This window comes from Scyliorhinus canicula, chromosome 21 (assembly GCF_902713615.1).
Source record: "Scyliorhinus canicula chromosome 21, sScyCan1.1, whole genome shotgun sequence".
NCBI lineage: Eukaryota > Metazoa > Chordata > Chondrichthyes > Carcharhiniformes > Scyliorhinidae > Scyliorhinus > Scyliorhinus canicula.
Window position 1 is genome coordinate 70,022,565 of NC_052166.1, and position 13,068 is coordinate 70,035,632.

The 13,068-nt window shown below is 51.4% G+C and overlaps 2 protein-coding genes across 2 annotated transcripts in view; both read left to right on the plus strand.

Annotated features, from left to right (window-relative positions):
• LOC119955542 (guanine nucleotide exchange factor VAV2-like) overlaps nt 1-13,068 on the plus strand; it is a 250,363-nt gene that overhangs the window by 112,572 nt on the left and 124,723 nt on the right. The window contains 2 exon segments of the mRNA XM_038781814.1: nt 8,824-8,889; nt 12,590-12,692. Coding sequence (XP_038637742.1) covers nt 8,824-8,889; nt 12,590-12,692 — 169 coding nt within the window.
• sardh (sarcosine dehydrogenase) overlaps nt 1-13,068 on the plus strand; it is a 357,516-nt gene that overhangs the window by 37,530 nt on the left and 306,918 nt on the right. The gene's annotated exons all lie outside the window — the stretch shown is intronic.

Consider the following 13,068-nt stretch of genomic DNA (forward strand, 5'->3'; position numbering starts at 1 on the left):
ATCACTGTCTGGACAGGGTGTGTACAGGGATATCACTGTGTGTACTGGGTGTGTGTACAGGGATATCACTGTCTGTACAGGGTGTGTACAGGGATATCACTGTCTGTACAGGGTGTGTACAGGGATATCACTGTGTGTACAGGGTGTGTACAGGGATATCACTGTGTGTACAGGGTGTGTACAGGGATATCACTGTCTGTACAGGGTGTGTACAGGGATATCACTGTCTGTACTGGGTGTGTGTACGGGGATATCACTGTCTGTACAGTGTGTGTACAGGGATATCACTGTCTGTACAGGGTGTGTACAGGGATATCACTGTCTGTACAGGGTGTGTACAGGGATATCACTGTCTGTACAGGGTGTGTACAGGGATATCACTGTCTGTACAGGGTGTGTACAGGGATATCACTGTCTGTACAGGGTGTGTACAGGAATATCACTGTCTGTACAGGGTGTGTACAGGAATATCACTGTCTGTACAGGGTGTGTACAGGAATATCACTGTACTGGGTGTGTACAGGGATATCACTGTCTGTACAGGGTGTGTGTACAGGAATATCACTGTGTGTACAGGGTGTGTGTACAGGGATATCACTGTCTGTACAGGGTGTGTACAGGAATATCACTGTCTGTACAGGGTGTGTACAGGGATATCACTGTCTGTACAGCGTGTGTACAGGGATATCACTGTCTGTACAGGGTGTGTACAGGGATATCACTGTGTGTACAGGGTGTGTGTACAGGAATATCACTGTCTGTACAGGGTGTGTACAGGAATATCACTGTCTGTACAGGGTGTGTACAGGGATATCACTGTCTGTACAGCGTGTGTGTACAGGGATATCACTGTCTGTACAGGGTGTGTACAGGAATATCACTGTCTGTACAGGGTGTGTACAGGGATATCACTGTCTGTACTGGGTGTGTGTACAGGAATATCACTGTCTGTACAGCGTGTGTGTACAGGAATATCACTGTCTGTACTGGGTATGTACAGGAATATCACTGTCTGTACTGGGTGTGTGTACAGGAATATCACTGTCTGTACAGGGTGTGTACAGGGATATCACTGTCTGTACAGGGTGTGTACAGGGATATCACTGTCTGGACAGGGTGTGTACAGGGATATCACTGTCTGTACAGGGTGTGTACAGGGATATCACTGTCTGTACAGGGTGTGTACAGGGATATCACTGTGTGTACTGGGTGTGTGTACAGGGATATCACTGTCTGTACAGGGTGTGTACAGGGATATCACTGTCTGTACAGGGTGTGTACAGGGATATCACTGTGTGTACAGGGTGTGTACAGGGATATCACTGTGTGTACAGGGTGTGTACAGGGATATCACTGTCTGTACAGGGTGTGTACAGGGATATCACTGTCTGTACTGGGTGTGTGTACGGGGATATCACTGTCTGTACAGTGTGTGTACAGGGATATCACTGTCTGTACAGGGTGTGTACAGGGATATCACTGTCTGTACAGGGTGTGTACAGAGATATCACTGTCTGTACAGGGTGTGTACAGGGATATCACTGTCTGTACAGGGTGTGTACAGGGATATCACTGTCTGTACAGGGTGTGTACAGGAATATCACTGTCTGTACAGGGTGTGTACAGGAATATCACTGTCTGTACAGGGTGTGTACAGGAATATCACTGTACTGGGTGTGTACAGGGGTATCACTGTCTGTACAGGGTGTGTGTACAGGAATATCACTGTGTGTACAGGGTGTGTGTACAGGGATATCACTGTCTGTACAGGGTGTGTACAGGAATATCACTGTCTGTACAGGGTGTGTACAGGGATATCACTGTCTGTACAGCGTGTGTACAGGGATATCACTGTCTGTACAGGGTGTGTACAGGGATATCACTGTGTGTACAGGGTGTGTGTACAGGAATATCACTGTCTGTACAGGGTGTGTACAGGAATATCACTGTCTGTACAGGGTGTGTACAGGGATATCACTGTCTGTACAGCGTGTGTGTACAGGGATATCACTGTCTGTACAGGGTGTGTACAGGAATATCACTGTCTGTACAGGGTGTGTACAGGGATATCACTGTCTGTACAGCGTGTGTACAGGGATATCACTGTCTGTACAGGGTGTGTACAGGAATATCACTGTCTGTACAGGGTGTGGAGAGGTTTTTTTTGTGACCTCAGTAGATGTCAATTGCTGTGCACCCAAGTCCAATTATGGACTGTTGCTTCAGATTTATATCCTGGAACCAAGAAGGAAATGTATTGATCTCAGCAGTAACAGGTCCAGTAACACTTTTGGCATTTTAAAATGAGAGAAGAAAACATAAACACACAAGATTACAGCCAGACAAACCAGTCTTCCCTAACATTCCCCCTGAAAGACTTCCTCCTAGTTCAGACCCACAAGGAAACACCTCCCAAGCAACTCTCTCTTATACAGCAGCATAGTAGCACAGTGGTTAGCACAGTTGCTTCACAGCTCCAGGATCCCAGGTTCGATTCCCTGCTGGGTCACTGTCTGTGCACTCCGCACTCTGCACGTTCTACCCGTGTGTGCGTGGGTTTCCTCCGGGTGCTCCGGTTTCCTCCAACAGTCCAAAGATGTGTAGGTTAGGTTGATTGGCCCTTAAACATTGCCCTTAGTGTCCAAAAATATTCGGGGGGCGGGGGGGGCATCGCAGTTAGAGGGATAGGATGGAGGCATGAGCTTAAGTGGGGTGCTCTTTCGAAGGGCCGGTGCAGACTTCATCAGCCGAAAAGCCTCCTGCACTGTAAATTCTGTGATCGATGTTTATTATTACCCAAGGCAGGGAAGCGCTAAAGGCAGTAGTTAGAGGGGAACTGATATCTATTCGGCCGCACAGGGAGAGGGGGGAGAGGGTCGAGAGCGATAGGCTGGTGGAGGAGATGGTCAGGGTGGATAGGAGATATGCAGACACCCCGGAGGAGGGGCTTCTGAGGGAGTGGCGCAGTCTCCAGGCGGAGTTTGATATTTTAACCACCCGGAGTGCGGAGGCGCAGTGGAGGAGGGCGCAGGGGGCAGTATGAGCACGGGGAGAAGGCAAGTCGGATGTTGGCTCACCAGCTCCGGAAGTGGGAGGCAGCTAGAGAAATTGGGGGAGCCATGGATGCAGGAGGGAACTTAGTGTGGGGTGGAAAGGACATCGATGGGGTGTTCAGATCCTTTTACGAGGGGCTGTACCGGGTGGTACCCCGCGGGGAAGCAGGCGGGATGGACCGCTTTTTGGATAGGCTGGAGTTCCCAAGAGTAGGGGACGAGCGGGTGGAGGGTTTGGGGGCCCCAATCGAGTTGGAGGAGCTGGTGGAGGCGTTGGGAAGTATGCAGACAGGGAAAGCGCCGGAGCCTGACGGGTTCCCAGTGGAATTTTTCAAGAAATTTTCAGATTTGCTGGGCCCGCTGCTGGTGAGGACCCTGAATGAGGCTAGGGAGGGGGGGGGCTCTGCCCCCAACGATGTCCAGGGCAATTATCTCTTTGCTCCTAAAGCGGGACAAGGACCCCGTTCAGTGTGGGTCTTATAGGCCGATCTCGCTCCTTAATGTAGATGTCAAGTTGTTGGCAAAGGTGCTGTCCAGGAGGATGGAGAATGTGGTCCCGGCGGTGATTCATGAGGATCAAACAGGGTTTGTAAAGGGGAGACAACTGAATGCCAACGTGCGGAGGCTCCTGAATGTTATGATGATGGCGCCGGTGGCTGGGGAATCAGAAATAGTGACCTCCATGGATGCGGAGAAAGCTTTTGATAGGGTGGAGTGGAGTTACCTGTGGGAGGTGTTGCGGAGGTTTGGGTTTGGTGAGGGGTTCATCACCTGGGTGAGGTTGCTATACAGCTCCCCGGTGGCGAGTCTGGCGACGAATGGGAGGAGGTCGGAGGACTTTCGGCTTTCCAGAGGGATGAGGCAGGGGTGCCCCTTGTCTTCCCTGCTCTTCGCGTTAGCAATTGAGCCCCTGGCGCTGAGGGACTCAAAGAGTTGGAGGGGGATTGTGCGGGGGGGGGGGAAGCACCGGTTGTCGCTGTACGCAGATGATCTGCTGCTGTATGTCACGGACCCCGCTGAGGGGATGCCAGAGGTGCTGAGGATACTTGAGGAGTTTGGGGACTTTGCGGGATATAAGCTCAATGTGGGGAAAAGCGAGCTGTTTGCCTGACCCGGGGGGTCAGGAGAGGGAGATAGGGGAACTCCCGTTGAGGAGGGCTGAGAGGAGCTTTAGGTATCTTGGGGTCCACATGGCTAGGACCTGGGGGGCTATGCATAGGCTTAACTTTTCGCGGCTGGTGGGGCAGATGGAGGAGTCAGGAGGTGGGATGCGCTGTCGCTCTCGTTGGCAGGCAGGGTCCAGTCGGTTAAAATGACGGTGCTCCCGAGGTTTTTGTTTCTTTTCCAGTGCCTCCCCATGTTGATCCCGAAGGCTTTTTTCATAAGTCGATTCTAGGGTTTGTGTGGGCGCGGAAGGCCCCGAGAGTAAGGAGGGTATTTTTGGAACGAAGAAGGGAGGTAGGGGGCCTGGCGCTGCCCAACCTGTGTGGATATTATTGGGCGGCGAACTTGGCGATGATTCGCAGGTGGGTGACGGAAGGGGAGGGTGACGCATGGAAGAGATTGGAGGTGGCGTCCTGTGCGGGTACGAGTCTGGAGGCTTTGGTGACGGCCCCACTTCCACTCCCCCCGGCAAAGTTCTCCACGAGTCCGGTGGTGGATGCGTCCCTCAAAATCTGGGGACAGTGGAGGCTGCATAGAGGGGAAGTGAAGGCCTCAGTTTGGGCCCCGATACGGGGCAATTACCATTTTGCGCTGGGGAGAACGGGTGGGGGATTTGGGAGTTGGCACAAGGCAGGCATCAGACAGTTTGGGGACCTCTTCCTGGATGGGAAGTTCGTGACTCTGGAGGAGCTGGTGGGGAAGTGGAACCTCCCCCCTGGGAATGCTTGGGGGGGTTTGTTTTTGCGATGGTGGGTTTGTTATGTTATTTTCTTCTTTCTTGTATTGCTATTTGTTATTTATTTGGGGGGGGGGGGGGGAGTTTTCTTGTTTTGGTGTGGAAACACGCCTTGTTTGTTTTAAATTGCGGGGAGAAAATTTGTTATTGTTATTAAAAAACTTGAATAAAAATTATTTTAAAAAAAATATTACCCAAGGCAAAGCTGCTGTTGCTTTAAGAAAGGCATACCAAATAACCTCTAAAACTCGCTTCTACTCTGCTGTGGAAATTCAAGAAACTTTCAGAAACAAGATTGCTTCTCAGCAGTAACAAGTCCAGTAACACTTCTGGCATTTTAAAACAAGAGAAGAAAACGTAAGCACACAAGATTACAGCCACACAAACTAGTCTTCCCTAACATTCACCCTGAAAGACTATCTCCTTGTTCAGACCCACAAGGAAACACTTCCCAGGCAACTCTCTCTTATACAGAGGCACGATAGCACAGTGGTTAGCACAGTTGCTTCTTTCTGGCTTGGCTGGATGGCTGATTCAAACTTCATTTTCTCCCACCCCAAAGCAGAAACTCGGAGCAGGAAGAGGCCATTCAGCTGCTTGAGCCTGCATCGCCCTTCATTATGATCATGACTGACCCTCGATCTCAATGCCATATTCCCACTTTCTCCCCATATTCCTGATGCAATTAAAATCCATCGGCAGGTCTTTCCCACAGCCCACCAAATCGACTCAACATCTCTCCTTAAATACCCTTTTCATCTACGATTCCATTGTCCTCAGCTCCTCTTTCAACTTAAATTCTCGAAATCTTTCATGATCCTCCAATTGCCCTCCTACATTGAACCAGGTTACAGAGTAGGTATGTTGCTGCTGGCCATGATTCCAATTTGGAATTCTTTTGGAATCAAATAAAATTTTATGATTTTCCCTTTTTTCAGATCCCAGAAGAAACCCAACTATTTCCTATTTGTAAGACTGTGAGGAAATGTTACTCTACCACAGGAGTGATGATTGCACTGACCCAACGGTATCTTTAACCACATTAGCAACAGAGAAATAGCTTCACAGTTAACAGTTAAAACAGCTCTTAAGTAAAATAAGAAACCAGCACTCACTTCCTAATATTCCAATTCAACAGACCAATATATATTAATTATCACTCATGAATAAAGTTAACATCCAGGGTTTCACTTGCTTTTCGAGAGAGAGAGAGAGAGAGAGAACCTTTCAGAATCAAACTGAAAACCTCTGTTCAGTTTGAGTTTTCGTACCAACTGACTTTTCAGACAGACCTGGCTCCTCCCAGTAAACTACATCACCCATACCCAAAGCATAGGCATTCTTTTGCCTCTCCTTACAGAGGTCCCGTGACTTTTTAGCCAGCACCAAACATAATACCCCTCAGATATTATCTACACCCTAGGGGTTCTACAAAGAATCTTCAACCTTGTATTCAGAAGCAGTGTAAATTTGCCTGTCAGAAGCTGAGGAAGTTTAAACAATCAGCAGTAAGTTCCTTTCACAGACACACCAACCACTGACCCAGGGCAGACATTGAGGTTTTGAATCTCTCAGTTCTTCATGGAGGGCGTCCAGAGGGAGAGGGTCCAGAAGGCACTGCAGCAAATGGTGACCGTCATGAGTGATCTCTTGGAGGTTGAGGTTTTAGAGAATGATTTATCTTTGCAGTTGATGCATTCACCTAATGGTGTCACTGCTGGCTGTTTGAAAGAATCAGCTGGGTTTTTAGTGGCTGAGCAACATTCAGATCTTAGGTCCACTGAATGTACCAATGCATTGCCGACTTAATTGCCTGTTGTCCATGAAGAGTCTTCCACAGAAAATGCCTTGCCTGAATCCAGGTCAGAGTCCATGGAGGATCACACTGCTGAAGAGCTGGTACCTTGCCAGAGTGAAAGCCTCAGTTTAAAGCTGTCATAACAGCAGGGCTTCAGGTCAGCACAGAAACTATGGCAGAATTTTTAGCACTTCTGAAGCTGCAGAATTGTGTGCAGTAACTTTGTCTCCACGTTAACTGCAGCAAATCCATCTCATTGTCTTCTCTCCTTATTCTCAGCAATTCTTCCCATTGCCCAGAATGGAGCAACCTGGAACAGGGAGGAATGTGGCTATCTTACCATTGCTGATCTGACGTAGACAGTCCTCCCAAAATATGATTGAACATAGAAGAACATAGAACAGTACAGCACAGAACAGGCCCTTGGGCCCTCAATGTTGTGCCGAGCCATGATCACCCTACTCAAACCCTATACACGTAACCCAACGAGTAGGGTGATCATTGCTCGGCACAACTTGGAGGGCTGAAGGGCCTGTTCTGTGCTGTACTGTTCTATGTTCTATATGAGGCGCCCAGAATCATAACCGGGTGAAGCACCATTTTTGAAAAGTAGAGAAAAAGAGGGCTAAAGGCAGGATGCCGCCGGGGGAAGCGCTGAGGTATATGCCGCACGCTAATTGGTTACAACCGGGACTATTAATTAATATACTATGCGGCCCTTTAAAATTGTGAATTTCTGAATGTGGCCCTTGCACGGAAAAGTTTGCCCACCCCTGGTCTAAGTTGATTGAAATCTCAGATCTTCAGTGCCTTTTCAGTCTTGGATACGTAGAAACAATGAAGATAGGAGCAGGAGAAGGCCATTCGGCCCTTTGAGCCTGCTCTGCCATTTGTCATGATCAGCAGTGGAGGATAAGCTGTGATGGTCTTTCTTGGAGTTGAAGATCATTCTTCTTCTGAAGTTTCTTCCTAGGGTCCTTTAAGGAAGCAACAAGTTCCTCCGACTGCACTGAGTTCATCTCTTCCAGTCCCAGCATGTCTGAAGGTCTATTTTATTCGATCTTCTCTTATGGATCTGTCTTTCCTTGAAAAGATTTAGTTGTCCTTGCAGTTTAGTTGTTCTGAAACACACACACTGCTTCCAGCGATGCTGACAGTAATGCTGATCAAGTGCTGGTCTGTCCTGCAGATGATAATGCAGAAGAAAGTTCTCATGTCTCTAAGATGTCAGTTGAGGGAGATTGAATCCCTCCGGACTGTGTCTTGGGGAGGGAAAGTGTTGGAGTTGGCTGGAATCTGTAATTGTAAAAAGGGACTTTGGGAAATGTAATGTAGATAAAGACATAGTTTCATGTTGTTAAAAATAGGATTGTACAAGAGAGAGAGAGAGAGAGAGAATGAATATGAATGGTTCCATTAGTCAGAGCATTGAAAGCTTAGGGTGAACTTATAGAGGTCTCAAAAATAATCAGGGATCTAGATAAGGTAGATAGTCACCATCTTTTCCCAAAGGTAGAGGAGTTTAGAACTAAAGGTGAGAGGGGAGAGATACAAAAGGGTCCAGAGGGGCAATGTTTTCACACAGAGGGTGGGGAGTGTCTGGAACGATCTGCCAGAGGCAGTGGTAGAGGTGGGGACAATTTTGTCTTTTGAAAAGCATTAGACAGCTATATGGGAAAGCTGGTTATAGAGGGATTTGGGCCAAATACGAGGCATTAGGACCATCTCAGTGGGAGAAACTGGGTGGCATGGACATGTTGGGCAGAAGGGCCTCGTTTCATGCTGCAAACCTCTGTGACTCTGTGACTGACTGGTGCCAGTAATACATAATAATGCATTGCGAGCTAGAGAGAAATTGTAATCATGGCCAGCAGCAACATACCTACTCTGTAACCTGTTTCAATGTAGGACCAATAAGCAAGTGTTAAGCATATAGCAGAGTGTGTCTACAGTCTAAAAAACAAGTCCCAGGCTGCGAATTCAAGACAGAAAGAGTCAATGTGAGGACAGTGCGGAGGGATAGGACAGGCTGTTTGGTGTTTAACCGAAGTTGCTCTTTCTGTCATTCCCAGGCCCTTTCCTTCAGAAGAAACTGCAGTTGATGAGGATGTTTATCGGAGTCTGGAGGAACTCGCAGAGTGAGTCTCAGAATTCATTTTATCGACACTTTTACTCAGGCAATCTATTTCTCTAATACTCCATTTTCCCATCACTATGGAGCAGGGATGCCACAATACATTTCAGGGTGTGGGGTTAAGTGGGATTAGATTGGACGGGTTGTTGAATCACACAGAGGTGTAAAAGATTTAATCTTTTGAAATAATCCAGATATGGAAAATATGGAAAAAGGGAGCTGGGGCTAGGGTTGGAGGCTCAACTGAGAACTGAACACTCAATCATCCCATACCCCAGTGAGAGTCAGTGTGTGTGGGACCCGTACCCCAGTGAGAGTCAGTGTGTGTGGGACCCGTACCCCAGTGAGAGTCAGTGTGTGTGGGACCCGTACCCCAGTGAGAGTCAGTGTGTGTGGGACCCGTACCCCAGTGAGAGTCAGTGTGTGTGGGACCCGTACCCCAGTGAGAGTCAGTGTGTGTGGGACCCGTACCCCAGTGAGAGTCAGTGTGTGTGGGACCCGTACCCCAGTGAGAATCAGTGTGTGTGGGACCCGTACCCCAGTGAGAGTCAGTGTGTGTGGGACCCGTAACCCAGTGAGAGTCAGTGTGTGTGGGACCCGTACCCCAGTGAGAGTCAGTGTGTGTGGGACCCGTACCCCAGTGAGAGTCAGTGTGTGTGGGACCCGTAACCCAGTGAGAGTCAGTGTGTGTGGGACCCGTACCCCAGTGAGAGTCAGTGTGTGTGGGACCCGTACCCCAGTGAGAGTCAGTGTGTGTGGGACCCGTACCCCAGTGAGAGTCAGTGTGTGTGGGACCCGTACCCCAGTGAGAGTCAGTGTGTGTGGGACCCGTACCCCAGTGAGAGTCAGTGTGTGTGGGACCCGTACCCCAGTGAGAGTCAGTGTGTGTGGGACCCGTACCCCAGTGAGAGTCAGTGTGTGTGGGACCCGTACCCCAGTGAGAGTCAGTGTGTGTGGGACCCGTACCCCAGTGAGAGTCAGTGTGTGTGGGACCCGTACCCCAGTGAGAGTCAGTGTGTGTGGGACCCGTACCCCAGTGAGAGTCAGTGTGTGTGGGACCCGTACCCCAGTGAGAGTCAGTGTGTGTGGGACCCGTACCCCAGTGAGAGTCAGTGTGTGTGGGACCCGTACCCCAGTGAGAATCAGTGTGTGTGGGACCCGTACCCCAGTGAGAGTCAGTGTGTGTGGGACCCGTAACCCAGTGAGAGTCAGTGTGTGTGGGACCCGTACCCCAGTGAGAGTCAGTGTGTGTGGGACCCGTACCCCAGTGAGAGTCAGTGTGTGTGGGACCCGTAACCCAGTGAGAGTCAGTGTGTGTGGGACCCGTACCCCAGTGAGAGTCAGTGTGTGTGGGACCCGTACCCCAGTGAGAGTCAGTGTGTGTGGGACCCGTACCCCAGTGAGAGTCAGTGTGTGTGGGACCCGTACCCCAGTGAGAGTCAGTGTGTGTGGGACCCGTACCCCAGTGAGAGTCAGTGTGTGTGGGACCCGTACCCCAGTGAGAGTCAGTGTGTGTGGGACCCGTACCCCAGTGAGAGTCAGTGTGTGTGGGACCCGTACCCCAGTGAGAGTCAGTGTGTGTGGGACCCGTACCCCAGTGAGAGTTAGTGTGTGTGGGACCCGTACCCCAGTGAGAGTCAGTGTGTGTGGGACCCGTACCCCAGTGAGAGTCAGTGTGTGTGGGACCCGTAACCCAGTGAGAGTCAGTGTGTGTGGGACCCGTACTCCAGTGAGAGTCAGTGTGTGTGGGACCCGTACCCCAGTGAGAGTCAGTGTGTGTGGGACCCGTACCCCAGTGAGAGTCAGTGTGTGTGGGACCCGTACCCCAGTGAGAGTCAGTGTGTGTGGGACCCGTACCCCAGTGAGGGTCAGTGTGTGTGGGACCCGTACCCCAGTGAGAGTCAGTGTGTGTGGGACCCGTACCCCAGTGAGAGTCAGTGTGTGTGGGACCCGTACCCCAGTGAGAGTCAGTGTGTGTGGGACCCGTACCCCAGTGAGAGTCAGTGTGTGTGGGACCCGTACCCCAGTGAGAGTCAGTGTGTGTGGGACCCGTACCCCAGTGAGAGTCAGTGTGTGTGGGACCCGTACCCCAGTGAGAGTCAGTGTGTGTGGGACCCGTACCCCAGTGAGAGTCAGTGTGTGTGGGACCCGTACCCCAGTGAGAGTCAGTGTGTGTGGGACCCGTACCCCAGTGAGAGTCAGTGTGTGTGGGACCCGTACCCCAGTGAGAGTCAGTGTGTGTGGGACCCGTACCCCAGTGAGAGTCAGTGTGTGTGGGACCCGTACCCCAGTGAGAGTCAGTGTGTGTGGGACCCGTACCCCAGTGAGAGTCAGTGTGTGTGGGACCCGTACCCCAGTGAGAGTCAGTGTGTGTGGGACCCGTACCCCAGTGAGAGTCAGTGTGTGTGGGACCCGTACCCCAGTGAGAGTCAGTGTGTGTGGGACCCGTACCCCAGTGAGAGTCAGTGTGTGTGGGACCCGTACCCCAGTGAGAGTCAGTGTGTGTGGGACCCGTACCCCAGTGAGAGTCAGTGTGTGTGGGACCCGTACCCCAGTGAGAGTCAGTGTGTGTGGGACCCGTACCCCAGTGAGAGTCAGTGTGTGTGGGACCCGTACCCCAGTGAGAGTCAGTGTGTGTGGGACCCGTACCCCAGTGAGAGTCAGTGTGTGTGGGACCCGTACCCCAGGAGAGTCAGTGTGTGTGGGACCCGTACCCCAGTGAGAGTCAGTGTGTGTGGGACCCGTACCCCAGTGAGAGTCAGTGTGTGTGGGACCCGTACCCCAGTGAGAGTCAGTGTGTGTGGGACCCGTAACCCAGTGAGAGTCAGTGTGTGTGGGACCCGTACCCCAGTGAGAGTCAGTGTGTGTGGGACCCGTAACCCAGTGAGAGTCAGTGTGTGTGGGACCCGTACCCCAGTGAGAGTCAGTGTGTGTGGGACCCGTACCCCAGTGAGAGTCAGTGTGTGTGGGACCCGTACCCCAGTGAGAGTCAGTGTGTGTGGGACCCGTACCCCAGTGAGAGTCAGTGTGTGTGGGACCCGTACCCAGTGAGAGTCAGTGTGTGTGGGACCCCAGTGAGAGTCAGTGTGTGTGGGACCCGTACCCCAGTGAGAGTCAGTGTGTGTGGGACCCGTACCCAGTGAGAGTCAGTGTGTGTGGACCCGTACCCCAGTGAGAGTCAGTGTGTGTGGGACCCGTACCCCAGTGAGAGTCAGTATGGTGTGGGACCCGTACCCCAGTGAGAGTCAGTGTGTGTGGGACCCGTACCCCAGTGAGAGTCAGTGTGTGTGGGACCCGTACCCCAGTGAGAGTCAGTGTGTGTGGGACCCGTACCCCAGTGAGAGTCAGTGTGTGTGGGACCCGTACCCCAGTGAGAGTCAGTGTGTGTGGGACCCGTACCCCAGTGAGAGTCAGTGTGTGTGGGACCCGTACCCCAGTGAGAGTCAGTGTGTGTGGGACCCGTACCCCAGTGAGAGTCAGTGTGTGTGGGACCCGTACCCCAGTGAGAGTCAGTGTGTGTGGGACCCGTACCCCAGTGAGAGTCAGTGTGTGTGGGACCCGTACCCCAGTGAGAGTCAGTGTGTGTGGGACCCCTACCCCAGTGAGAGTCAGTGTGAGTGGGACCCCAACACAGACCTCAGACCCCCTCCCAATCTGTGGTCTTTTCCAGGTCACAATCTTTTTGTCTTGTTTTATTTTTCCAGTGAGCATGATCTGGGAGAGGAAATCTACGACTGCGTTCCCTGTGAAGATGACGGTGATGATATTTATGAAGACATTATCAAGGTGGAAGCTCGGCAACCGATGGTAAATGCTCAAAAATTTGTGTCACCCTCACATCACCGAGAGCTGCATTTGCAGCCTCCTCTTGCAGTCTGTCTTTCAATACACACACTGGAGGCTGTAGGGGGGTAATCCTGCAGCCATTACTCTGCTGCCAACTCTGACCCTCCACCCAACCTCCGGTCCCTCCCCTCCACTCACTCACTTCCATTCCTTCCCTTCCTCCCCTCCCTCCCTTCCTGTCTCTGCCCTCCCTTCTCCCCCCGCCTTCCCTTCTCCTCTCCATCTCCGCTGCCCTTCCTTCTCTCCACTATCCTCCTCTCTCCCCACTGCCTACCCCTCTCTCCAGTACCTGCCCCTCTGTGTACTGCCAGCCCCTTTGTGTACTGCCAGCCCCTCT